This window comes from Natator depressus, chromosome 6 (assembly GCF_965152275.1).
Source record: "Natator depressus isolate rNatDep1 chromosome 6, rNatDep2.hap1, whole genome shotgun sequence".
NCBI lineage: Eukaryota > Metazoa > Chordata > Testudines > Cheloniidae > Natator > Natator depressus.
This window is the reverse complement of record NC_134239.1, coordinates 22,097,676-22,121,250: the sequence shown is the minus strand read 5'-3', so window position 1 is coordinate 22,121,250 and position 23,575 is coordinate 22,097,676. Positions and strand designations below refer to the sequence as shown.

General features: G+C 48.6%; 1 protein-coding gene across 1 annotated transcript in view; it reads right to left on the bottom strand.

Moving 5' to 3' along the window:
• The window catches only part of DRD4 (dopamine receptor D4), a 33,686-nt gene extending 10,406 nt beyond the window's left edge, over positions 1-23,280 (bottom strand). Inside the window, exon 1 of the mRNA XM_074954759.1 lies at positions 23,035-23,280. Coding sequence (XP_074810860.1) covers positions 23,035-23,280 — 246 coding nt within the window. The remainder of the gene's footprint in view (positions 1-23,034) is intronic.
• Between the last annotated feature and the right edge of the window lie 295 nt (positions 23,281-23,575).

The following is a 23,575-nucleotide window of genomic DNA, read 5'->3' as shown; positions in this document are numbered from 1 at the left end:
AGCTGTGCAGATATTGCAATGCGGGCAGCAGCGTGAGCTGGCACCCCAGCTCAGATTCAGGGGGCCGGATTGGCTCAGGCTTGTGTGATTAGTAGGGAATCTGTGCCCCCTGGAACAGTAAGGATCACTTCAACGTGTTTTAATAGGGGATCCTAGACACATTCACAAGGTCTGGCATTGTCCTAGGGGGAAAGAAAAAAAAAAAAAGGCTTAAAATCAGGTAATCCCTGCTCCGGCCTAGCTATAATCGCCCACTGAGATGAAGTCCATGCAGGTGTCTTATTCACACGTTGTCGATCACAGCTTTGTTATCCCTTAATTTTTACCTGGCTGGAGGTTCAGGCTCGGGTAAGGTTAATGTTTCCACCCAAAGCACCCCCCAGCAGAACTGGGATACAATAGAACCACTGCTGACTGGAGTGGGGGGAAACGCACCCGAAAGTCATTTTTCTATCAGGGTCCATAACCACCACCCCTGAGCCCTCGGAACAAACAGGTAACTGATTAATCCGAGATGGGTTCCCTAGTTAATTCACAGATCCTGAACCCCCAAAAGTGATTCCTCTTTCACTTGGTCTAAGTATGAATGCCCCATTTGCAAATAACTATGCAGATAATTTACTGCTCGTTACTACACAATTATTTTACCCTGCCACACTAGGTAACAAGCAAACCCTCTGGGAGTATGCTAAAGCGGTTCCAGTTTTACATGATATCTCTTGGTGTGATCACAGCCACCAGGCCTAGAGCAGGGCAGGGGAAAAGTGCCAGCAGCAATTGTCGTTCCAGAACTTCACCACATTTGTTTAGCACAGATTGGCTGGAGTATAAACTTTGCAGACTATATACCCCACAATGGACCTTCCCCAGTAGCTGAATTGATCAGGTTGTGGAAAGCATTTTTGGAAAATGAGTGCATTCTGAACCCTGCAGAAAGGGGAAAAAAACATTTTGAATTTCTTTATGAAATAATTTTCCTGGTTTTCAACCAGCTTTAAGGAGCCAGCTGACAATCACCTACATGGATGGGTGGGCTTGATAGAAAGGAGACATTCAAGGAACTTCGGCCCAGCCTTGAGCTAATAAAGATGCTTGCATGGACATGAGCAGTGCAGAAGGGACTTGGCTCTGTAATGGACTGATGAAGGTGGAGTTTCAGGGTTACAATGGATAACACATTACTAGGAATAATACCCTTCCTTTGCAATGCAAATTCTCTAGTCTCAGAGTTGGTCTACGCTAGCAACTTACAAGGGTATAACTATTTCATATCCATAACTATGTTATACCAACCTAACTCCCCACGTAGACAGCGCTATTGCAATGGGAGGGCTTCTCCCATAACATAGCTACCGCCTCTCGGGGGGTGGAGTACCTGCACGGATGGGAGCCCCATCGGTGTAGGCAGCATCTTCACTGAAGTGCTGCACAGCTGTTTAAGTGTAGACAAGCCCTCAGCTTTTGGTAAAGTTAACAGTCAGCTAACAGAAGCAATGTCCCATCACACACAAAACACTAAGAAGGTTAGCAAACAACAGTTGTGATGTCAAATAGTATGGATCATAATATGGTTTTAAATTGAAAGGTTCTGTCATTTACGAGGCTCTTTTGACCTTTCTGCAATAAAAGTATTGAGTGAGTTCTCTTTCTGTTTAAACAATAGCTTTAAATCTAATCTCAGCATCAGGGTCACTTGGCAATTCAGTCTTGTATTTCTTATCTTATCACAGGCTGTATGTTTTGCAGCGGGGAGTGGTTAAATCTTCTGAAGCCATATAAAACAGATGGCATTTTGGATGGATTTGGAAACCTCCCCCCACAAAGGTGACATGGCATGCTAGCATCGCGCCCTACAATAAACCAGATGTTTGAGGCACACACACACACACACATCTTCACACTGCATCTGCTCCTCTCTCTCAGGGGGCCAGGTTATTTTGACCAGTAATCCCTCACTTAGTTTTGCCTGGAGATATGGGGCCTGATTCTGATCTCACTGACCAGTATAAGGGTCTGATCCAATGCCACTGAAATATATTGAAAAGACTCCCATTGTTTTCAAGGGGTTTTGGATGAAGCCCTAAATCAGGAGTAACTCCACTAAGGTTGACGGCATTACACCCATCTGAGACCAGAATCAGGACTGCCTCAAGAAGTTCCCTGCTCTCCATGATTGTTATTTGCTTCCCATAGTGCACATGTGTGCTAGGTGCTGTACAAACCTAAAGCAAAGCACAGTCCCTGCTCAATTTTCATCCTCACCTGCGGACATTTATGCTTTCAGATGAAGTCAAAATCTGCAAGCTAGTCTCCACAGGCACTGAGCCTGAGTGCCGACTGAAGTCTGGAAGTCCATATTGACTGCATGGCTAACATCAGTACAGAGGCTGAATATTTGGTCCCCAATTATCTCCCCATACAACACCTAATTACCCACTCAGTAACATTTGAGTGTCCTAGTTGCACTTCCCATTGCAGGAGAGCCAACAGCATTTTGAGACCCGAGTGCAGCTGAAGAAGTGGATGATGTGAGCTGAAAACAGCACAGAGCTACACAGATCTCACAGAGCGCTGTTAATTATGACATTTGCTAGGGCACTACTGCTCGTCCACTTATTGTACTGCGGAAACATCCCATCGCCGAGCTGAAGAGTCACAGTCACTCTCTTATACAGCCCGGCGCAGTGGCTGCCCGAATATCTCATTCAGTTACTGCATTGGCAGGAAGATATTGATGGAACTAGAGGGAGCTGAGAAAATAGCAACAAAAATGATCGTGGGCGCTGAAGAGATAGAGATAGCGATAGTGTCTGGGAGAAGATAAAGAGAGCTAAATATTTTTAAGGAAAGAGCTAAACATTTAGAGTCTGGCTAAGAGGCAACACGGCTGAGACATGCTAAGAATCTGTATGTGCCTGGGAGATGAAGAGGAGTTATTTAGCAGGATACACAAGGGTAGAACTAGGGACAATGGAATGATGCTCAGAAAGGAAGTGATTTAAACTGAGTATCAGGAACAGCTTCCTGGCACCGGGATATTTTAGCCTGCGGAACGGTTTCCCAAGGCAAGTGGCAGAGACTCCATTGCTTGGGATAGGTGAACAAAATATGCAGCATCGGGAACTACGGCATAGCACCATTCTGGGGACAGTGCAGGTATCTCAAGGGAGGGAGGCTAGAGTGTGACTTGCATCAGGTTAGGCCAAGGGTGGGCAAAGTATGGCCCATGGGCCGGATCTGGCCCATCGGGGCTTTGGATCTGGCCAGCGGGATTGCCACCCCCGCACTGCCCTGGGCCCTGCGCCGCTCCCAGAAGCGGCCAGTACCACGTCCCTGTGGCCCCTGGGGCAGGGAGAGCAGAGGGCCCCGCACGCTGCCCTTGCCTGCAGGCACTGCCCCCCCCGCAGCTCCCATTGGCCGGGAACAGCGAACTGCGGCCAATGGGAGCTTCGGGTGAGGTATCCACAGGCCGCAGGGATGTGGTGCTGGCCACTTCCGGGAGCAGCGTGGGGTCAGGGCAGGCAGGGAGCCTGCCTGAGGTCCACTGCGCACTGCTGCCACCCTGGAGCCGCTCCAGGTAAGCAGCGCCAGGCTGGAGCCCGCACCCCAAACCCCTCCTGCATCCCAACCCCCTGCTCTGAGCCCCCTGCTGCACCTCTCACCCCTCCTGCACCCCAACCCCCTGCCGCACCCCTCCTGCACCCCAACCCCCTTCCCTGAGCCCCCTGCTGCACCCCACACCCCTCCTACACCCCAACCCCCTGCCCTGAGCCCCCTGCCGCACCCCAACCCCCTGCCCTGAGCCCCCTCCCACACTCCTCCCTGCACCCCTGCCCTGAGCCCGCTCCTGCACTCCGTACCCCCTCCTGCACCCCAACCCCCTTCCCTGAGCCCCCTCGTACACCTCGCACCGCTCCTCTGCCCCAACCCCTTGCCCTGAGCCCCTTCCTGCACACCGTACCCCCTCCCATGCCCCAGCCCTACATGCAATTTCTCCATCCAGATGTGGCCCTCAGGCCAGAAAGTTTGCCCACCCCTGGGTTAGATGCTCTCTCAGTAAGACCAGGCCTCATCCCTTATGTCGTTGGCGGGGTTATTAAAGAAAACCATTTCACTGAAACCTGAGGCTCCCAGGTTCCTCGGGAATATCACAGGAACAATCTGGCAGAGACACAGGTTGGGTGAGCCAATAGGCCTCTTTCAGCTCTAGCTTCAATTATTGTGACTGAGCCCTGCACGGCTGTGCAAGGAAGTAAGGGGGCATAAAGTTCCTCCTGCTGTGTGATTGTGCAGGGCTTCCCCAGATCAGGGGCCCTGGGGCAGGCAGGCAGAGCAGCTGCTTCATATCTGACACACCTTTCAGGTGAGGATGTGGGGAGCGCTGGAGGTGGAGAAGACTGGATGCAAAGTGGCAAGCAGGCTGCGGCTGGGTTGGGCCAATGCACAAGCTGGAAGGTCAAAGGGAACTGAGCCTTGGAATCGCTTTGGCTTTCTGGGGTGGCAGAACTTCATGCCTTCCCTTGCTCAGGGCTGAAAGTACACTCTGAGGGTATGTCTACACAACCCGCCAGATCAGTGGCCAGCAAACGATCCAGCGCGGATCTATTTATCGCATCTAGTCCAGGCATGATAAATCGACCCCCGAGCGCTCTCCTGTCGACTCCTATACTCCACTGGGGCGAGGGGCGCAGGCGGAGTCGATGGGGGAGCGGCAGCCGTCGACTCACCGCAGTGAAGACACCATGGTAAGTTGATCTAAGTATGTCGACTTCAGCTACGTTATTCACGTAGTTGAAGTTGCGTAACTTAGATCGATCCACCCCCCACCATCCCCGTGTAGACCAGGGCTCAATCTTGCCCGTTGTTTGCTATAGAGGGGGACTTTCGCACCAGGGAATCCTTGCCAGCACAGTAATAGGAGGCTGTCTTGGAGCCAGACTGACACATATGCCAACTGCTGTACATACTCTGTATATCTGAACAAGACTCTGCTCCTTCCCAACCCCTCTTCCCCTCTCTGTGTCCATCCTTCAGTGAAATCTCAAGGTTGATTCTGCAACATTGCAGGTCATTTACAAGATGTGTGTCCCAGACCATGGACAGGGGCTAGAAGGAGATGTTTTCTGGTAAAGCACAAACATCTTAAGTCATAGAGGGGCAGGCAAAGGGCCATCCAAATAAATACTTTTTGTAAAAATGTCCTTTAAAAATATATATATATATAAAATATAAATATAGATAAAATACATACACTAGTCTCTAATGAACCAATGCACATTGCACACTGGCCTCCACTGCACACGACAGAAGCTTGAGGGGAATTACAATTATATAATGAAAATCCTGCTCCAGAGTGAGCATCTCCCCCCGCGAGTCAGATTTTGCCACTTTTACTGATGCTTAGACGTCCCTGTCTCTGGGCTCAAAGTGTGGTTTAACCACAAGCCCTTTATAACTGGCAGCACGACCAGGAGCAAACCAGAAACCAAATTATGATTTCAGACAGTAATGCTCTGGTTCCCCCATTCTCCAGACAGATGCCCCTGATCTTGGTGAGGGCTTCAGTGCCATTATAAATACACACAACAATGGGAACTAAACTTTGAATCCCTTCATCTCTGAGTGAGTAGAGCTTTGATGTGTGAAAGTCTAAACCCTATGCTCATGCACCATCCTTTTCAACAGAAGCAACGACATTAATACCATATCCCTTTGAGTCCCCAGAATAGGAAGGGACGAAGTTTAAAAGAGAGGCAGGGAAATCCCCAGTTGGAAGCTGCTCGCTGTCATTGGACAAGTCTCATTCAGGCAATCCCGTAAGTCTCAGACCAATTAAATATGATATTGTCATTTCTCAGGTCTTCCTGCAAAGTTAAAGAGATGCTGATGCCCCATGGAAACCATCAACAAAGACCTGCTGTAGAATTTCTATTTTATTAACTCAGTTTAAGGAATTGTTTAATCCAAAATGCCTCCATCCCAAGTTCTGACAACTTTCCTTCCCTTGCTCCCGTTAGAAGGATGGTCTATGAAGTTAGGTCTAAGATTTTGCACACGTAAGAACTCTGCTCTCTTTAGAAGTGATAGGTTTCAAAGTCTAGTTCCCATCAGAGCTTTGATTTTATTAACATTGTAGGTGTCCACTGAGTTCTTTGCAAACTCAAGGTTCTACTGTATTCAGAATCCTTCCCAAACACATACTTTACAAGGGAAGGGAGCTGCATGAGGATTAATAGCACCCAGTTGTGATGTCAGAGCAAGGTTGTGATTTCTCCTGAGGAGTAGGACCAGATGGACTCCAGGGTAATGGTTATTTTTGGGCAAACACCCTGACCAGAACCTTGGAGCCAGATCAAGGTTCAGATCAGATTTAACGTTTTGAACCTCTCTCTAGAATTGGCCAAATACAAACACCTTGAGCTTTGGGAAGGCATTTTGATACAGTTCTCAACATCAAACCCTCAAGTCTTGCCACATTCAGATCCTGGGGGGGTGGGTCCGACTATTAGAAAGATAGTAAGTTTGGATCTGAGGGCCAAAATTTTCAAAAGTCCCTGTGAGTTTTGGGCACCGCATTTTTGGGATGCCCAGCTTTAAAGGGATCTGATTCTCAAAGGGCAGGTGCTCAGCACTTTCTGAAAATCAGGCCCCTTTAAGGTGCCTCAAGTTGGGGACCCAAAATCGATAGTCACTTCTGAAAGGTCTCAGCCTGGGGTTTTAGTTCCTCTCTAGTCTCCAACAGAGAAGGAGAGAGAAAATATAAAGGAGAATTACTTCTAAATAGAAAAAGTCTGTTTTCCATGTGGTATTAGCAGCTTTTAACGATGACTTGTTGCCATGCAGCATGACCCTCTGGCTGCATTAGCTAAGGCACCTAAGCCCTGGTCTACACTAGGACTTTAGGTCGAATTTAGCAGCATTAAATCGATGTAAACCTGCACCCGTCCACACGATGAAGCCCTTTATTTCGACTTAAAGGGCTCTTAAAATCGATTTCCTTACTCCACCCCTGACAAGTGGATTAGCGCTTAAATCGGCCTTGCCGGGTCGAATTTGGGGTACTGTGGACACAATTCGACGGTATTGGCCTCCGGGAGCTATCCCAGAGTGCTCCATTTTGACCGCTTTGGACAGCACTCTCAACTCAGATGCACTGGCCAGGTAGACAGGAAAAGAACCGCGAACTTTTGAATCTCATTTCCTGTTTGGCCAGCGTGGCAAGCTGCAGGTGACCATGCAGAGCTCATCAGCAGAGGTGACCATGATGGAGTCTCAGAATCGCAAAAGAGCTCCAGCATGGACCGAACGGGAGGTACGGGATCTGATCGCTGTATGGGGAGAGGAATCCGTGCTATCAGAACTCCGTTCCAGTTTTCAAAATGCCAAAACCTTTGTCAAAATCTCCCAGGGCATGAAGGACAGAGGCCATAACAGGGACCCGAAGCAGTGCCGCGTGAAACTGAAGGAGCTGAGGCAAGCCTACCAGAAAACCAGAGAGGCGAACGGCCGCTCCGGGTCAGAGCCCCAAACATGCCGCTTCTATGATGAGCTGCATGCCATTTTAGGGGGTTCAGCCACCACTACCCCAGCCGTGTTGTTTGACTCCTTCAATGGAGATGGAGGCAATACGGAAGCAGGTTTTGGGGACGAAGAAGATGATGATGACGACGACGAGGTTGTAGATAGCTCACAGCAAGCAAGCGGAGAAACCGGTTTTCCCGACAGCCAGGAACTGTTTCTCACCCTGGACCTGGAGCCAGTACCCCCTGAACCCACCCAAGGCTGCCTCCTGCACCCAGCAGGCGGAGAAGGGACCTCCGGTGAGTGTACCTTTTAAAATACTATACATGGTTTAAAAGCAAGCATGTGAAAGGATTACTTTGCCCTGGCATTCGCGGCTCTCCTGGATATACTCCCAAAGCCTTTGCAAAAGGTTTCTGGGGAGGGCAGACTTATTGCGTCCTTCATGGTAGGACACTTTACCACTCCAGGCCAGTAACACGTACTCGGGAATCATTGTACAACAAAGCATTGCAGTGTATGTTTGCTGGCGTTCAAGCAACATCCGTTCTTTATCTCTCTGTGTTATCCTCAGGAGAGTGAGATATAATCCATGGTCACCTGGTTGAAATAGGGTGCTTTTCTTCAGGGGACACTCAGAGGAGCCCATTCCTGCTGGGCTGTTTGCCTGCGGCTGAACAGAAATGTTCCCCGCTGTTAGCCACAGGGAGGGGGGAGGGTTGAGGGGGTAGCCACGCGGTGGGGGGAGGCAAAATGCGACCTTGTAACGAAAGTACATGTGCTATGTATGTAATGTTAACAGCAAGGTTTACCCTGAAAGAGTGTAGCCAGTGTTTTATAAAATGTGTCTTTTTAAATACCGCTGTCCCTTTTCTTTTCTCCACCAGCTGCATGTGTTTCAATGATCACAGGATCTTCTCCTTCCCAGAGGCTAGTGAAGATTAGAAAAAAAAAAACAACCGCACTCGAGATGAAATGTTCTCCGAGCTCATGCTGTCCTCCCACACTGACAGAGCACAGACGAATGCGTGGAGGCAAATAATGTCAGACTGCAGGAAAGCACAAAATGACCAGGAGGAGAAGTGGCGGGCTGAAGAGAGGGCTGAAGCTCGAATGTGGCAGCAGCGTGATGAGAGGAGGCAGGATTCAATGCTGAGGCTGCTGGAGGACCAAACCAGTATGCTCCAGTGTATGGTTGAGCTGCAGCAAAGGCAGCTGGAGCACAGACTGCCACTACAGCCCCTGTGTAACCAACCGCCCTCCTCCCCAAGTTCCATAGCCTCCACACCCAGACGCCCAAGACCGCGGTGGGGGGGCCTCCGGCCAACCAGCCACTCCACCACAGAGGTTTGCCCAAAAAAAAAGAAGGCTGTCATTCAATAAATTTTAAAGTTGTAAACTTTTAAAGTGCTGTGTGGCATTTTCCTTCCCTCCTCCACCACCCCTCCTGGGCTACCTTGGTAGTCATCCCCCTATTTGTGTGATGAATGAATAAAGAATGCATGAATGTGAAGCAACAATGACTTTATTGCCTCTGCAAGCGGTGATCAAAGGGATGAGGGGAGGGTGGTTAGCTTACAGGGAAGTAGAGTGAACCAAGGGGCGGGGGTTTCATCAAGGAGAAACAAACAGAACTTTCATACCGTAGCCTGGCCAGTCATGAAACTGGTTTTCAAAGCCTCTCTGATGCGTACCGCACCCTCCTGTGCTCTTCTAACCGCCCTGGCGTCTGGCTGCGCGTAACCAGCAGCCAGGCGATTTGCCTCAATCTCCCACCCCGCCATAAACGTCTCCCCCTTACTCTCACAGATATTGTGGAGCACACAGCAAGCAGTAATAACAGTGGGAATATTGGTTTCGCTGAGGTCTAAGCGAGTCAGTAAACTGCGCCAGCGCGCCTTTAAACGTCCAAATGCACATTCTACCACCATTCTGCACTTGCTCAGCCTGTAGTTGAACAGCTCCTGACTGCTGTCCAGGCTGCCTGTGTATGGCTTCATGAGCCATGGCATTAAGGGGTAGGCTGGGTCCCCAAGGATACATATAGGCATTTCAACATCACCAACAGTTATTTTCTGGTCTGGGAATAAAGTCCCTTCTTGAAGCTTTTGAAACAGACCAGAGTTCCTGAAGATGCGAGCGTCATGTACCTTTCCCGGCCATCCCACGTTGATGTTGGTGAAACGTCCCTTGTGATCCACCAGAGCTTGCAGCACGATTGAAAAGTACCCCTTGCGGTTTATGTACTCGCCGGCTTGGTGCTCCGGTGCCAAGATAGGGATATGGGTTCCGTCTATGGCCCCACCACAGTTAGGGAATCCCATTGCAGCAAAGCCATCCACTATGACCTGCACATTTCCCAGGGTCACTACCCTTGATATCAGCAGATCTTTGATTGCGTGGGCTACTTGCATCACAGCAGCCCCCACAGTAGATTTGCCCACTCCAAATTGATTCCCAACTGACCGGTAGCTGTCTGGCGTTGCAAGCTTCCACAGGGCTATCGCCACTCGCTTCTCAACTGTGAGGGCTGCTCTCATCTTGGTATTCATGCGCTTCAGGGCAGGGGAAAGCAAGTCACAAAGTTCCATGAAAGTGCCCTTACGCATGCGAAAGTTTCGCAGCCACAGGGAATCGTCCCAGACCTGCAACACTATGCGGTCCCACCAGTCTGTACTTGTTTCCCGAGCCCAGAATCGGCGTTCCACAGCATGAACCTGCCCCATTAGCACCATTATGCATGCATTGGCAGGGCCCATGCTTTCAGAGAAATCTGTGTCCATGTCCTGATCACTCACGTGACCGCGCTGACGTCGCCTCCTCGTCCGGTAGCGCTTTGCCAGGTTCTGGTGCTGCATATACTGCTGGATAATGCGTGTGGTGTTTAATGTGCTCCTAATTGCCAAAGTGAGCTGAGCGGACTCCATGCTTGCCTTGGTATGGCGTCCGCACAGAAAAAAGGCACGGAATGATTGTCTGCCGTTGCTCTGATGGAGGGAGGGGCGACTGACGACACGGCTTACAGGGTTGGCTTCAGGGGGCTAAAATCCACAAAGGGGGTGGCTTTACATCAAGGAGTAGTTCAGGCAGGACTTCACGGAGGGTTCCAATAAGAAATGGTGCACCTAAGTTATTGTTCTTATTGGAACAAGGAGGTTAGCCTGGCCTCTGATTGATACATGGCTAGATTTACCTCGCTGCACCTTCTCTGTGAGTGACTGCAGTGTGACCTAGAGGAATGAGTCCCCTAGACAGGGGAGAAGGCAAATGAGTACAAAACAAATCTGGTCTATTTCTTGTTTTGATCCACTCCATCTATCTTTTACATCTTTGGCTGGCAGCAGACGGTGCAGAAGGACATATTGCCTGCCTGCTCACCATAAGACGGTTCAATAGGACTGACTGCCGGACTTAAGAGAATGACCTGGTCTAGTCACTAAAAATTTAGTCCCTGCGCCCATGTCTGCCCAGGCGCTCCTGATCGACCTCACACAGGCGACCAGGAGTACCTCGGACATGACGAGGACGGCTACCAGTCGTATTGTACCGTCTGCTGCCACAAGGCAATGGGTTGCTGCTACTGTGTAGCAATGCCGTGCCGCGTCTGCCAGCACCCAGGAGACATACGGTGACGGTTACCTGAGCGGGCTCCATGCTTACGGTGGTATGGCGTCCGCACAGGTAACTCAGGAAAAAAGGCGTGAAACGATTGTCTGCCCTTGCTTTCACGGAGGGAGGGAGGGAAGGGGGGGACTGACGATATGTACCCAGAACCACCCGCGACAATGTTTCAGCCCCATCAGGCATTGGGATCTCAACCCAGAATTCCAATGGGCAGCGGAGACTGTGGGAACTGTGGGATAGCTACCCACAGTGCAACGCTCTGGAAGTCTACTCTAGCCTCGGTACTGTGGAAGCACTCCGCCGAGTTAATGCACTTAATGCACTTCTGTGGGGACACACACACTCGAATATATAAAACCGATTTCTAAAAAACCGACTTCTATAAATTTGACCTTATTCCGTAGTGTAGACATACCCTAACTCTCTTTGATACTTGACTGACTTGGAATTAATAGAGACAGAACTGGCTTCACTAGGTCATGTAATGAATTGCTACCTAAGTACAGTAGGTTGCAGGAGATTAGCCTGTCAAGGTACACAGTGTAAAGCTTTAAAGATTTTATATGGCTTAGGCTTCCTTAAATAGTGCTCAAAGGCAACTTAGTTTCCACCCACTTGTATTTTCTGCTTTTTAACGGGGAAAAGTACTCTGTTTTTTCCCATGGGAAACAAACATCGGCAGCATTTCTGCCAAAACTGGGTATCTGTCTAGTGAACATTCTCTTCACACAGAGCAGATAACGGAACTCAATGTAAAAGTGGGTTCCCACAGCTGCCACCCCTCCCACCCCCCAAAAAAATCCCATATACTAGGTCTTACAAAATTCTCTAGGTGTGGTTTGCACAGCTCTTGCAAGAGTTGCATCAATAACCAGCCTGCTGAAGGCTCATTCGAGGCCAGGCTAATTAACCAGTCTATTAAACTAGTCCCTATTCAAAGAGCTTTAGTTGTCTTAACATCACTTCTTAGAAGACGAACAGCCATAGGTCTGTGTTTGGCAGAGGTGACGCACACTGCCTTTAGTGGGATTCACTTTGACAGACAGTCTGGTGTATTGGAAGGCACATAAAGCTAGATGCTTCAGGGCATAAGTCAATCTCTAGTTGACTTGGGTTAGGAAGAAGCTTTCTTTATGGGCAGGGTCTTCCATAATTATCCAGTATGGGGTTTCTTGCCCCTTTTTTCAGAGTGGTTTTGAGGCCTGTGCTATAAAGGAGATCAGACTAGATGACCACAGTGGTCCCTTCTGGCCTCAGCTCGTGGGGAGCATTCATGGCTGTGAATCCAACATGGAGGGATATGATCCCCTTCAGCCTGGACTTAGGCACCTAACTCCCTTGGCGAGGAGGGGCATAGGCCACACGCCTCTCCATGGCATTTTCTCCTAGCTAGCTTAGGTGGCTCCCCGCTCAGCATGCGAGTTTTTGTGACTCCCATTCTTAGGCGCGTAACACATAGGCAGCCTGGGTGCTTAGTTCAGGGCTATGGATTTGCCACGTGGCAGGGCACCGAAATGTCAGGCATAGCAATGCTGAGTCTAAGTCCCCTTCGTGGAGCTAACCCAAGATGTCCTGCACCACGTAAGAGTGGCCCCTCTGAAGGAATAAGGAGCAGCACTGATGGATTCTGAAAGGAGCTGCCTCTAGTCCTCTTTGACTAGCACTATGGTGACTTCAGGAAGTGGTGCTGAGAGAGAGGGAGAGAGAGAGAGAGACTGACATTCTCACAGCCTAAAGGACCATTGCTAAAGTTACACCAGTAAAACGATTTTTACACGATCCTTGTGAAGGTGTAATTTACAGGATCTGAGATTCTAAGAATTTCCGGTTTACATGCCAGATGCACTGGGAGCAGCCACTGCTGGAGCTCTCTCGTTGACTAACCCAAACAAACTGTTCACTCTAAAAGACAGATATTTTGCACTGCACATCAGAAAACATCCTCTTTCCTCAGGAAAGTGTCAACCAGAACCAGCCTCTTACAGGACTGAAGGAAGAGCAAATTGGCTGGAAGAATCAAGGACCACCAGCAATTTGCCCAAAGTCCTTTCTCGTGTCTAATCTTTGCAGCCAAGGTTTTTTTTGTGGGTTTTTTTTTTTAAGTGACTAGTAATTTTTGGCTGTCCAGCTTGAGACACCTTGAAGGGGTTTGACTTTCAGAAGGTCAGTGCTCAGCACTTTCTGAATAATCAGGCCCCTTTAAGTTGTCTCAGGTTAGGGACTCAAACTGAGGCACCCAAATATAGTCACTTTTCAAAATCTAGGCTTTGGACTGTAATCACAAGTCTTCACCACCACCTCAAAACCATTCTGGCACCAGATTATAAATATCCTTATAATTCTAGGGATGAGTGAATTTGTGTGCCCTATTAAGACCGCATTATTCCAATAGAATCTTTAAGTGTTATCAGTGAAAGAATACAGGTCTCCAAAAAGCCATGGGAAATACTGGAGGGAAGTGTTCTCATTCTTCATCTAGGACTTCAGTAAAAAAGTTCTCTAAATAGGTGAACAAACTCACATGACACACATACCAAGCAAGATGCTCTTTTATACTATACAGAAACCCAGAGTATCTAACCCCAGTCTAAAGGAATAGGTAATAAATGGTTGAGAAGTACTTTGTCCCAAGTATCTGTTTGGGGCAAATAACCAGCCCAGAGACCCAGAAATGCCTTGGCTCCAACAATGATGACCTGTAATCGGAGCATGTTAAGTTTAGCAGATGCACTGAAAATCTTCTCCTTTCCTCCTTAATCAATTATAAAGAGCTAAGAGACAAAGTAGTTTACGTAACCAAGCCACACAAATCTGCTTGCCGGTAGAACTTCCTGGTTCAGTTCTGTCTCAAAGTGTGGTCACTCAGCGTGGATTAAGAAAAACGCTCACAGGGTGCACGATACTTTACACTGGTACAGCATGCTTCCAGTCCTGCTCCTGCCCTAGGCGCTGGGTAAAAGTCCCATTCCTTTCAGCTGAAGCATGGGCAGGCCCGAGATGTCGCATCCACCTTTCCCTCAGAGGAAATGCAGAAGCCCCTCCACTTCCACTTTGGGGAGTCAGGTTTTTAAGAGATCAAAGCCGGGCAGGGTGCAGATGGAGCAGGGATACAAGAGATTCTTTGCGGCCTCAACCAGACTTTATTGGGTAAGGCACTCTGAGCCTATCAATATTATGGGGAGCCCCTCATCCTTCCCCCAAAGCTTTGCGGGTCTGGGCTCTTAACTGCTACTCTGCCTCCAGAGGAACAGTGTCCCACACTGACTGTGCCACCAGCCCTCCAGAGGTGCACTGACACCTACGCCTTGCCCCCACCACCATCACCGATGGGCAGCGTGGCTCCATCTGAAGTATCTTTGGGATCCCTGGGGACACTCCACACTCTCCCCATGGCCTTCCTTCCAGTCAGCTGCTTGGAGGTTGTCACACCAGCAAGACAAGGACACTGTGTGGTTCTTTCCCCAGGATCTCACCCCCAGCCTTTACTGAGGAGCAACTCCTGGTGAAGCCATGGGAAATGGATCTGGGTGGGGACGGCAGGTTTTGGGCCCTAGGCACACTTGCAAGGAAAGTCATTTGAAAGGCAAAGCAACCCCTTCCATGTATAAAACGGTCCCTCATAGGTTGACCATGACCGGCTAACTTGCTTTTAAACATCTCTTCCTTTGCCTACACCAGGAGCTAAGTGGGGTTTAAAAATGTGTTCACTGAAGCGTGTTCGTGACCATATTTTGCCACAAAACCCCCAGAGCAGGTAAGTCCCGGGTGTGTGTACACGTGTGCAAGATGTATGCATGTACAGTACACATGTGTAACATACAGTTTCCATGTATTAGACAGTGATATACGTATGATCAACTACATTTGTCCTGCACGCCTCTGACAGTTCTCCAGCACTCTGCCCGCTAATCCACCTCTGCCTGACAGAATTAACCTGACATAGAAATGAGTCCCTCCCACCCCTAAGTTTACTGGTCTGAGGTGTCAGACGGACAGGCAATAATCTAAGATCTGCTGTCTCATGAGCCACTATGGTGAGAAATGGATGCTTTGTCCCACTGGGGAGCTGGCATTTCCCACTCCTGTCCATCAAGATAAGGTTTCTAGCCCTGGTCAGTTGCAAGATATCAAACCTTATGTCACAACATTAGGATTGATAGAGAACTTACTCTAGAAACTTCTCCACTCAGTTAGTTACAGAGTGTTGTTCTCTCTTGTAAAGCTCTCAAGAGTTGACTCATACTGCAAAGGCAGGTAAATCCAACAGGAAAAGTAGAGTATGTGGGGTGGGGATTGAAACAGCTTAAAAACAACCCCCCTCTCCCCCCCTCCAATGTTTAAACTAATTCTTTTCTGAAACAATGTGAGACAGATACAAGTGGTGGAATGAGGGTTTTATTGGCAGAGCTTTACAACAACTTGCAGAACTCTTACAAGGAGGACGATGGTTGTGCGGTTAAGGGACTGGACTGAGCCTATGGGATCTGGGTCCAATTGGCCCCTCCGCCAGTGGGAGCTGCGGGGGCCAGTGCCTGCAGGCGAAGGCAGTGCGCGGAGACCTTCCCCTCCCAGGAGCCACTGCTGGACATGCCAGCCACTTCCGGGAGCGGCGCAGGGCCAGGGCCTGCCTTAGTCCTGCTGCATCACCGGACTGTTAGTGGCCGATCTCCCGGTTTGGCTGCAGGAGGGTTGGCAACCCCATGATCGACTGGTCAACGGTGGAGCCTCTGACAGTGGATCTTAGTCTCAGTGATCTACCGGTTGGTGACCACTGCCTGACATGCTATGCTACTGTGGCTCACAGCCCTGACACCAACAGCCAGCTTTACAAGCATGCAGGTCACACCCTGGCTTCCACTGCCCAGTTACTTTTTACAGGATGACCCCAATACCCTCCCAGTTCTCAGCCTCCCTCAAATCATCTGCCCTCTAGTGTGCAGCCCTCTCCTGGAACACTCACAGAAAGAACCTTCTTCATTGCAATCCACTGCAGCTCATTACTTTAACTGGAGCTGGACCAAACACAATACTGTATTGTTTTATAATAGAAGGAAAATAAGTTTATTAAACAAAAAGCCATAGGCTTAAGTGATACCAAGTATAAGACAGAACTACTCAAGATAGTTAAGTCCAAAGCAGACTGCAAAGAGCTACAAAAGGGATCTCACAAAACTGGCTGACTGGGCAACAAAATGGCAGATGAAATTCAATGTTGATAAATGCAAAGTAATGCACATTGGAAAACATAATCCCAACTACACATATAAAATGATGGGGTCTAAATTAGCTGTTATCACTCAAGAAAGATCTTGGAGTCATTGTGGATAGTTCTCTGAAAACATCCCCTCAATGTGCAGCGGCAATCAAAAAAGCTAACAGAATGTTGGGAACCATTAAGAAAGGGACAGATAATAAGACAGAAAAAAATCATATTGCCTTTATATAAATCCATGGTATGCCCGCATCTTGAATACTGCACATGTGGTTGCCCCATCTCAAAAAAGATGTATTGGAAAAGATTCAGAAAAGGACAACAAAAATGATTAGGGGTATGGAACAGCTTCCATGGTGAGGAGAGATTAATAAGAATGGGACTTTTCAGCTTGAAAAAGAGATGACTAAGGGGGGAATAGGACCGCAGTCTATAAAATCATGACTGGTGTGGAGAAAGTAAATAAGGAAGTGTTATTTACTCCTTCTCATAACACAAGAACTAGGGGGTCACACCAAATGAAATTAATAGGCAGAATGTTTAAAAACAAACAAAAGGAAGTATTTCTTCACACAACACACAGTCAACCTGTGGAACTCCTTGCCAGAGGATGTTGAGAAGGCCAAGTCTATAATAGGGTTCAAAAAATAACTAGATAAATTTGTGGAGGATAGGTCCATCAATGCCTGTTAGCCAGGATGGGCAGGGATGGTGTCCCTAGCCTCTTTGCCAGAAGCTGGGAATGGGCTACAGGGAATGGATCACTTGATGATTACCTGTTCCGTTTGTTCCCTCTGGGGCACCTGGCATTGGCCACTGTTGGAAGACAGGATACTGGGCTAGATGGACCTTTGGTCTGACCCAGTATGGCTGTTCTTATGTTCTTAAGGAATAAAGATAGAAAGGGTTACAAGAAAACAAAAGTAAAAATATACTTCTAAGACTAAAACTTTATTTCAGCAAGTTAAAATCTTTGCCTAAGCTGGTTTCTCACCTAAACTCAGTTCTTAGAGACGTCAACCCCCTTGGTTGAAGGACACAACATTCTGTGATTTCAAGAGCTCTGGCCACTTGAGTCCCCCAAGTGATGGGCAGCTATGGAGTTCTCATCCCTACCCCTTTTTTTAATAGCTCGGTAAATCTTTGAAATCATGTATCTTTTGTCTGGAGAAACCTATTTATCAGCTCCCCCTGATGTGCATGGTTTTAAAGTCATGTATTTCCAGCATATATCTATAAAGTCCTTTATGGGTTTACCATACATACATCATGCAAGAATATTAATAATCAGTGAGTTTGTAGTTTTCCAACGATATATTACATGCCACTTTTTGGGTAAATATCATGACAACAGTGTGTTAGGTGTAGTGAGTATGTCAGGCCTCACAAGAGTTACTGACACAGAATAGTGAACCACCAATGGGCCTCTGTGTCACATGGTCTCTCAACATTACTCAAAAAACAACACATTTCACCAACCATGAATAATGCAGTCATCCCAAACTCCTGGCCATAAAACCTTTACAGCTCACCACCGTTACATCAATCTTTTCTTTTCTCAGTTATTATAAACAGCACAGGTATGAAAGCTAGACACTCTTAACATTATAAGATCCCATTTTTCAGTGTTTCTAACTCTGCTAGACAAAACTATTTGAGCTTTTATTATATATATATATATTATAGTTTCTGTTAAAATGATTAAGCTATTTCTCAGAACAAGGTTATTTTCCCTAAACTTGTTCTGAGAAACAGCTTAACTGTAACTGTAGACCTAGGTATTCTTTTTTTTTTAAATTCAGCCTAAGGCAGAGGGCTGCGCACTTCATTGCTTCTGTAGGCTGAGCTCTATGGGTTAGCCAACTTTAGGTGCAAATGGCTTTTCAGGTTTTCTGAAAAACAAAAACAGTCTATGCATAGAATCTATGTATAACCTCTAGCAATTCTAAAGAATGCTCAACTAAACCTCAATTTGATTGTGAAGTTGTCTAAGATAATCCTTTATTTTATTTTATTTTATTTTAGCATGATGCTTTTGGTCACCTCGCAGACTCCGAGTTCCAATATCGTGTAGTTTCCATAGCATGGGCAATTGCACGGCACTCATTGGTAGCTCACTAAGGAGGAGTTTCACATCAATGGCATTTGGATTGTCACTTAGTCTTAAAAGATATCAATTTTGTTTGTGGTATGATATAGGTAGCAAAGTGTAAAATTCAAGTAATGATGAAATACACCTATGTAGGGACTTACTTTAAACTCACAATTTAAAAGTAGTATTTTCCATACTTTTTACACCCACCCACCCCGGGGTCATGGATCAGCATTCCCATCAGTACTCCGCTTGTGCCAAGGAAGCTAATGATCCAATCAGCAGATCAAACACAGTGATGAATCCTGGTCACATGCCACCTGAGGCACGTTGCACATACGCTAAGTAGTATACACACCCTGCCTTATGTCAGGGGCTCCATATGTCATCCCCCCCCATTTTCTGCTCCCCCATACTAGGGTTCCCCATTCAACACCTACCCCATGCCAGATATGTCTCTCTCCTTTTTCTCCCCCTTCCAAAGTACCTTTCTACCCACCCCCAGATTAAAAGGGAAGGACGGACAGCTGGTGCCCTCTCTCTTCCTGAGTTCGCTCAGTCACATAGCTGCAACTGGCCCAGCCACTCCCACAATCCCCTGGGCAGGCTCTTACCCATGGAATGGTCTCTCCACGCTGCACACACTGACGCTGCTCCCTCTGGAGCAGCTGGGTCTCAACAAAATCCTCCACCTCACCAAGCCAACAGGCTAAGACTTGGGGATGCCCTGCCTTGTTTCTCCTGGGACTCTGCCCAAGGCCACACCCACGTGACCTCATCCCTGTGATTTCTACTAGAAATGCTTCATGATGTGGTTCCCATGGCAATGGCCGGTGTGATCTGTGATGCAGTATGGAGAGGGGTGAATTGTCCGGGGAATGTCGTCTAGTTTTACTGGGACTGTCTGCATTGGGGGTGGGATAGTAGGGGATGAGCCTGTAACCTGAGCCAGGAAGGGGGTGAGGCCAGGTGACATCTTTGCCGGGAAACTGGACAAAGGCTGGAGGAGAGAGGCTGCTGGACGGGCTTTTGGTTTCAGTTTTGTGCTGGGTGGTGGAATGTAGGGAACCCCAAGGCTGGGATCTAAGATCCCTGCCCCCCAGAAGGACTTGACTGAGGGGTCCTGGTTGTACCTACAAGCTTTCTGTTTTAGACTGTGTTCCTATTGTCCAATAAACCTTCCATTTTACTGGCTGACTGAGAGTCACGGTGAATCCCAGGAAGAGGGGTGCAGGGCACTGACTCCCCCACACTCCGTGACAGGGTCATCAAAGCAACTGGTGCAATTATGCTGCCAAGCCTGGCCACACCCCAGTGCAGTCCTGCTAAAAAATAAGTGAAAATGGCTTTTCCAGTTCTCATCAAAATCAACAGGATTCTGCGCAGGAATGCCTAGAGCATTCCCTGAAATTTTGGAATTGATCAGGTGTGGTTTTCAAAAGTTATTGTGTTAAAGACAAACAGAGAAAGGCCATCATATTGAGTATAGGGCCTAACTTTGCTCAGTCAATAATGTGCAACATCCTTAATCCTCTCTTGAGGACTAGAGTTTTAGCTGTAATAAAGAAAGTTGTGTTTGAGATACAGAGAAACAGCCCACGTCAACAACCTCAACTAGCTCTTTTGATTTATTATTATTATTATTATTATTGTTGTTGTTGTTGTAACAGCCAGATGCCTCAGCTGAGTTCAGGGCTTCATTGTGCTAGGCACTAAACAGGCACATCGCATGACAACTCCTGCTTTGAATATATCACTGACAAAAAGGTGGGAGAAAGCAAGCATTACAGCAGTCATAGGTGAAACCCACTGAAGACAATGGCAAAACTCCCATTGACTTAATGGAACCATGATTTCACCCCCAATTGTGTCTAAATCTGTTAGTCAGCTCTGTAAACCTCAATCACATTATCCATAGAACCACTAATGCCTCTAAAAATCTGAAGTAAGAGATTCCTGCATTTCAACAAGAAATCACAAGCTGCTCAGGCCTGTCCTGTTGAGGGGGGAATCCGCACTCACCTCTCTGACCTGCAGCAGTGTCTGCTCACCTTTCCTTCCCTAAGTGACATGTGAGACAAAGAAAGACCATGAGGGAATTAGTTTCTACGGCAAGTGATGTATCTGAGCTGAAAGATTCAGATCCAATTTTTGATCTCCACTCCAAAGTTTGGGATTCTTAGATCCGATGTTCTCCTCACTACACAAAACCTACTCAGCCCAAACTTGAACTGTTACACTGGTGTAAATCCAGGAGTAACACCACTGATTTCAATGGGTTACTGCCATGATTTACTCCAGCATATAACTAAGCATAACTTGGCCCACTTTAGTGGGGCAGTTTGAATTGACCTGGACTGAAACAGAGAAAAAAAAAATAAAAAAATCAAGTACTGAAAATGAAGCACCCCATATTCATTCTCACACTCTCCCCCATGTAAACTGTATCCCAGCAAGATATAATCAGAAACAAACCTCTAGATGCACTGATGTCTGGCTGTGATAATATAACATAGACTAGCCCTATTAAATTGACCCAGCTTAATGAAAGTTGTCTTTTTAAACTGGTGCAAACTTGCATGTAGACAAAGTCATATTCTGAATGAGAGACAGCATGATCACTAATTTAGAGCAAGAGGACTTGTCCTATCAGCTGTCATCAGAATTTAGGCTCCTAAGTGCCTAAATTCCTTTTGAAGATTAGATGTAGGCTCCTAAATCAGTTAGGCATTGCAACAATGAGTGCAGCAATGCCTAGATACCTTTAACAATCTGTCCTGTAGTGAGGCCGTCTGGGAAGCAGAGCATGGGGCTCTTCTAGGTGAGTGTCACGAGGGCTCACAGGTGCTGGATGGCTTTACAGCTGAGCTTACGCTTCTGTACGACCCTTGCCTCAGGAAGATCACGGAAAGTGCTCAGCAGTTCATGGACGCTGCAAGGAAGGTAAGGGCACCCCAAACCTCGCCCTCCCTGGCCTGCTGCCTCCTTTCCCTGATTTTCCTCATGATATACAACAGATCCAACATGATCAGGTGCTGGATGGCAGTCTCTCCTCAGAGCTGACCTCCTTGCCTACAATCTCCAGTTTCCCCAACACCCTCAATGTCTGCCCCTGTCCAGCTCTCCTAACCTGCACTTTAACCCTTCTCCTCCAGCCCCATGCTAATCCTATAATCCCTCAGTAAAGCCTGTGTGTCTCTCACTCATGTCTGTGCGCATGCGTGAGCACAAAAGTGTTTTCACTCCGTGTGCTGTGTCCTCAGGGATTTCAGACAATTAGGGGGAGGACACTGCTGCTTGATCACTTTAACCTGGGCTTCCTGGCTTTACTAATGTCTCCAAGCCCTGCTGGGCCTTAGAATCATAGAATATCAGGGTTGGAAGGGACCTCAGGAGGTCATCTAGTCCAACCCCCTGCTCAGGACCAATCCCCAACTAAATTCCAGGAATTCTCTCTGGTCTGCCCTCCCCCACAACGTGCACCTTTGGAGCAAAAAAACTGCTGCCTCTCAAACGATTTGGGCACATCCAAACACGAGCTTGAGTGCCCAAGCATTGTCTTTTATGGGCCGTGGGAGTCTTTCCATTGACTTTGATGAGCTTTACTGCAGGATAACTATTTCTATTCATACCTGCAAGGCAAAAGCATCCCAGCTCTACAGCTTCTCCCTCTTGCATACGCTACAACTAAGCTTCGGAAAATAAGCACTCTTTTTGATCATAACAGTTCTGCTGAGATAACGTAATAGGATCAGGCATGAGCTGTATCAGAGTTTCTAATTAACACAGGCCTGACATTCAGTCTGTTCCACATTTGCTACCTCTCGCTCCCCAGCCCCACGCAGAGCAGAAAAGTTACTCTCACAAAGCATTTCTGGCTGGGTTACCACTAGGAGATTTCTCCTACAGACCCGGATGGCAGACGTTCCGCAAAACTGGCCACCACTCATGCAACCAACATAATAACCGTCCATCCAAATATCTACAGCCAGATCCTCACTCCAATTGCTGAGATGTTTCACATCCATGCGCCTGACCTTGCATTTCAGCTGGGCAGAATGGACACATCTTGAAAGAAGCTTAGGAAACTGCCTTTTACTTTTGATTTGGAACCCGTTTGACAGACCCCTAAAGAAAGAAGCACAACCCTAGGGGTAAAACAATCCCTCGCCCCAGCCTGGTGAAACTAGCCCCAGAGGCTACGTCTACACTGCACACCAAGCCTGGGTTCGGACTCAGATTTGAGACCAAACCCCTCCGCCCCGTCCCCCCACACAAATCAATCTGACAGGGGGCAGCAAGCACTCAGGCCCCAGCTTCTGGGGGGCTCAGAGCCGCATTCCCACCGTGACTGGGGTCCAAGCCCTGTCCTTTGGCCATGTGGCTGCGGCTCAAGCCGCAGAGCTGAGTCAGAAGAGCTGCCAGGCGCCGTCTGGCCGCACTTGCAGGGCTGGCAGAGCGGGACGCAGCAGTGACAACCCCGGTACCCAGCGGGGCTCAAGGCGGCTGGGAAGCACCCAGGGGGCACCGGCCGGGGTGCCCGGGGCTCCGGGCCGCCTGCTGGAGGAGGCAGGGTCTGACTCACCTCGGAGTAGACGTAGAGGGGCAGGACGAGCAGGGCCAGCAGCAGGTCGGCCACGGCCAGGCTGACGATGAAGTAGTTGGTGGCGGTCTGGAGGGCGCGCTCGGAGCAGACGCTCAGGCAGACCAGCAGGTTCCCGCCCACGACGCAGAGGATGAGCGAGACGCCGAAGACCAAGGCGGCGAAGTTGTAGCCGGGCGCCGCTCCCCGGGGCGCGGTGGCGTTGCCCAGCTCCCCGCTGCCCGGCATGACGGCCCGCCCGTCCCGGGGCACCCCGCCGGGGCCGAGGGGCAGCTCCGGCCGGGGGCGGCTCATGGGCTTCCCCCCCAACCCCGCGGTGCTGCGTGCGGGGCTCACAGCGCCCGGCTGCTGGCGGGGCGGGGCTCCGCGCCGGGGCTGCCCCCCCGACCCATCCCGCTGGCGGTGGGAGCGAGCCGGCAAATGAGCCCGGCTCCTTCCGCCGACCCCCAGGCTAAGGAGGAGGCGGCGGCGGCAGCAGCAGCCCGGCGGCGCGGCCCCGCTTCCCCGCGCCCGGAGAAGTCCC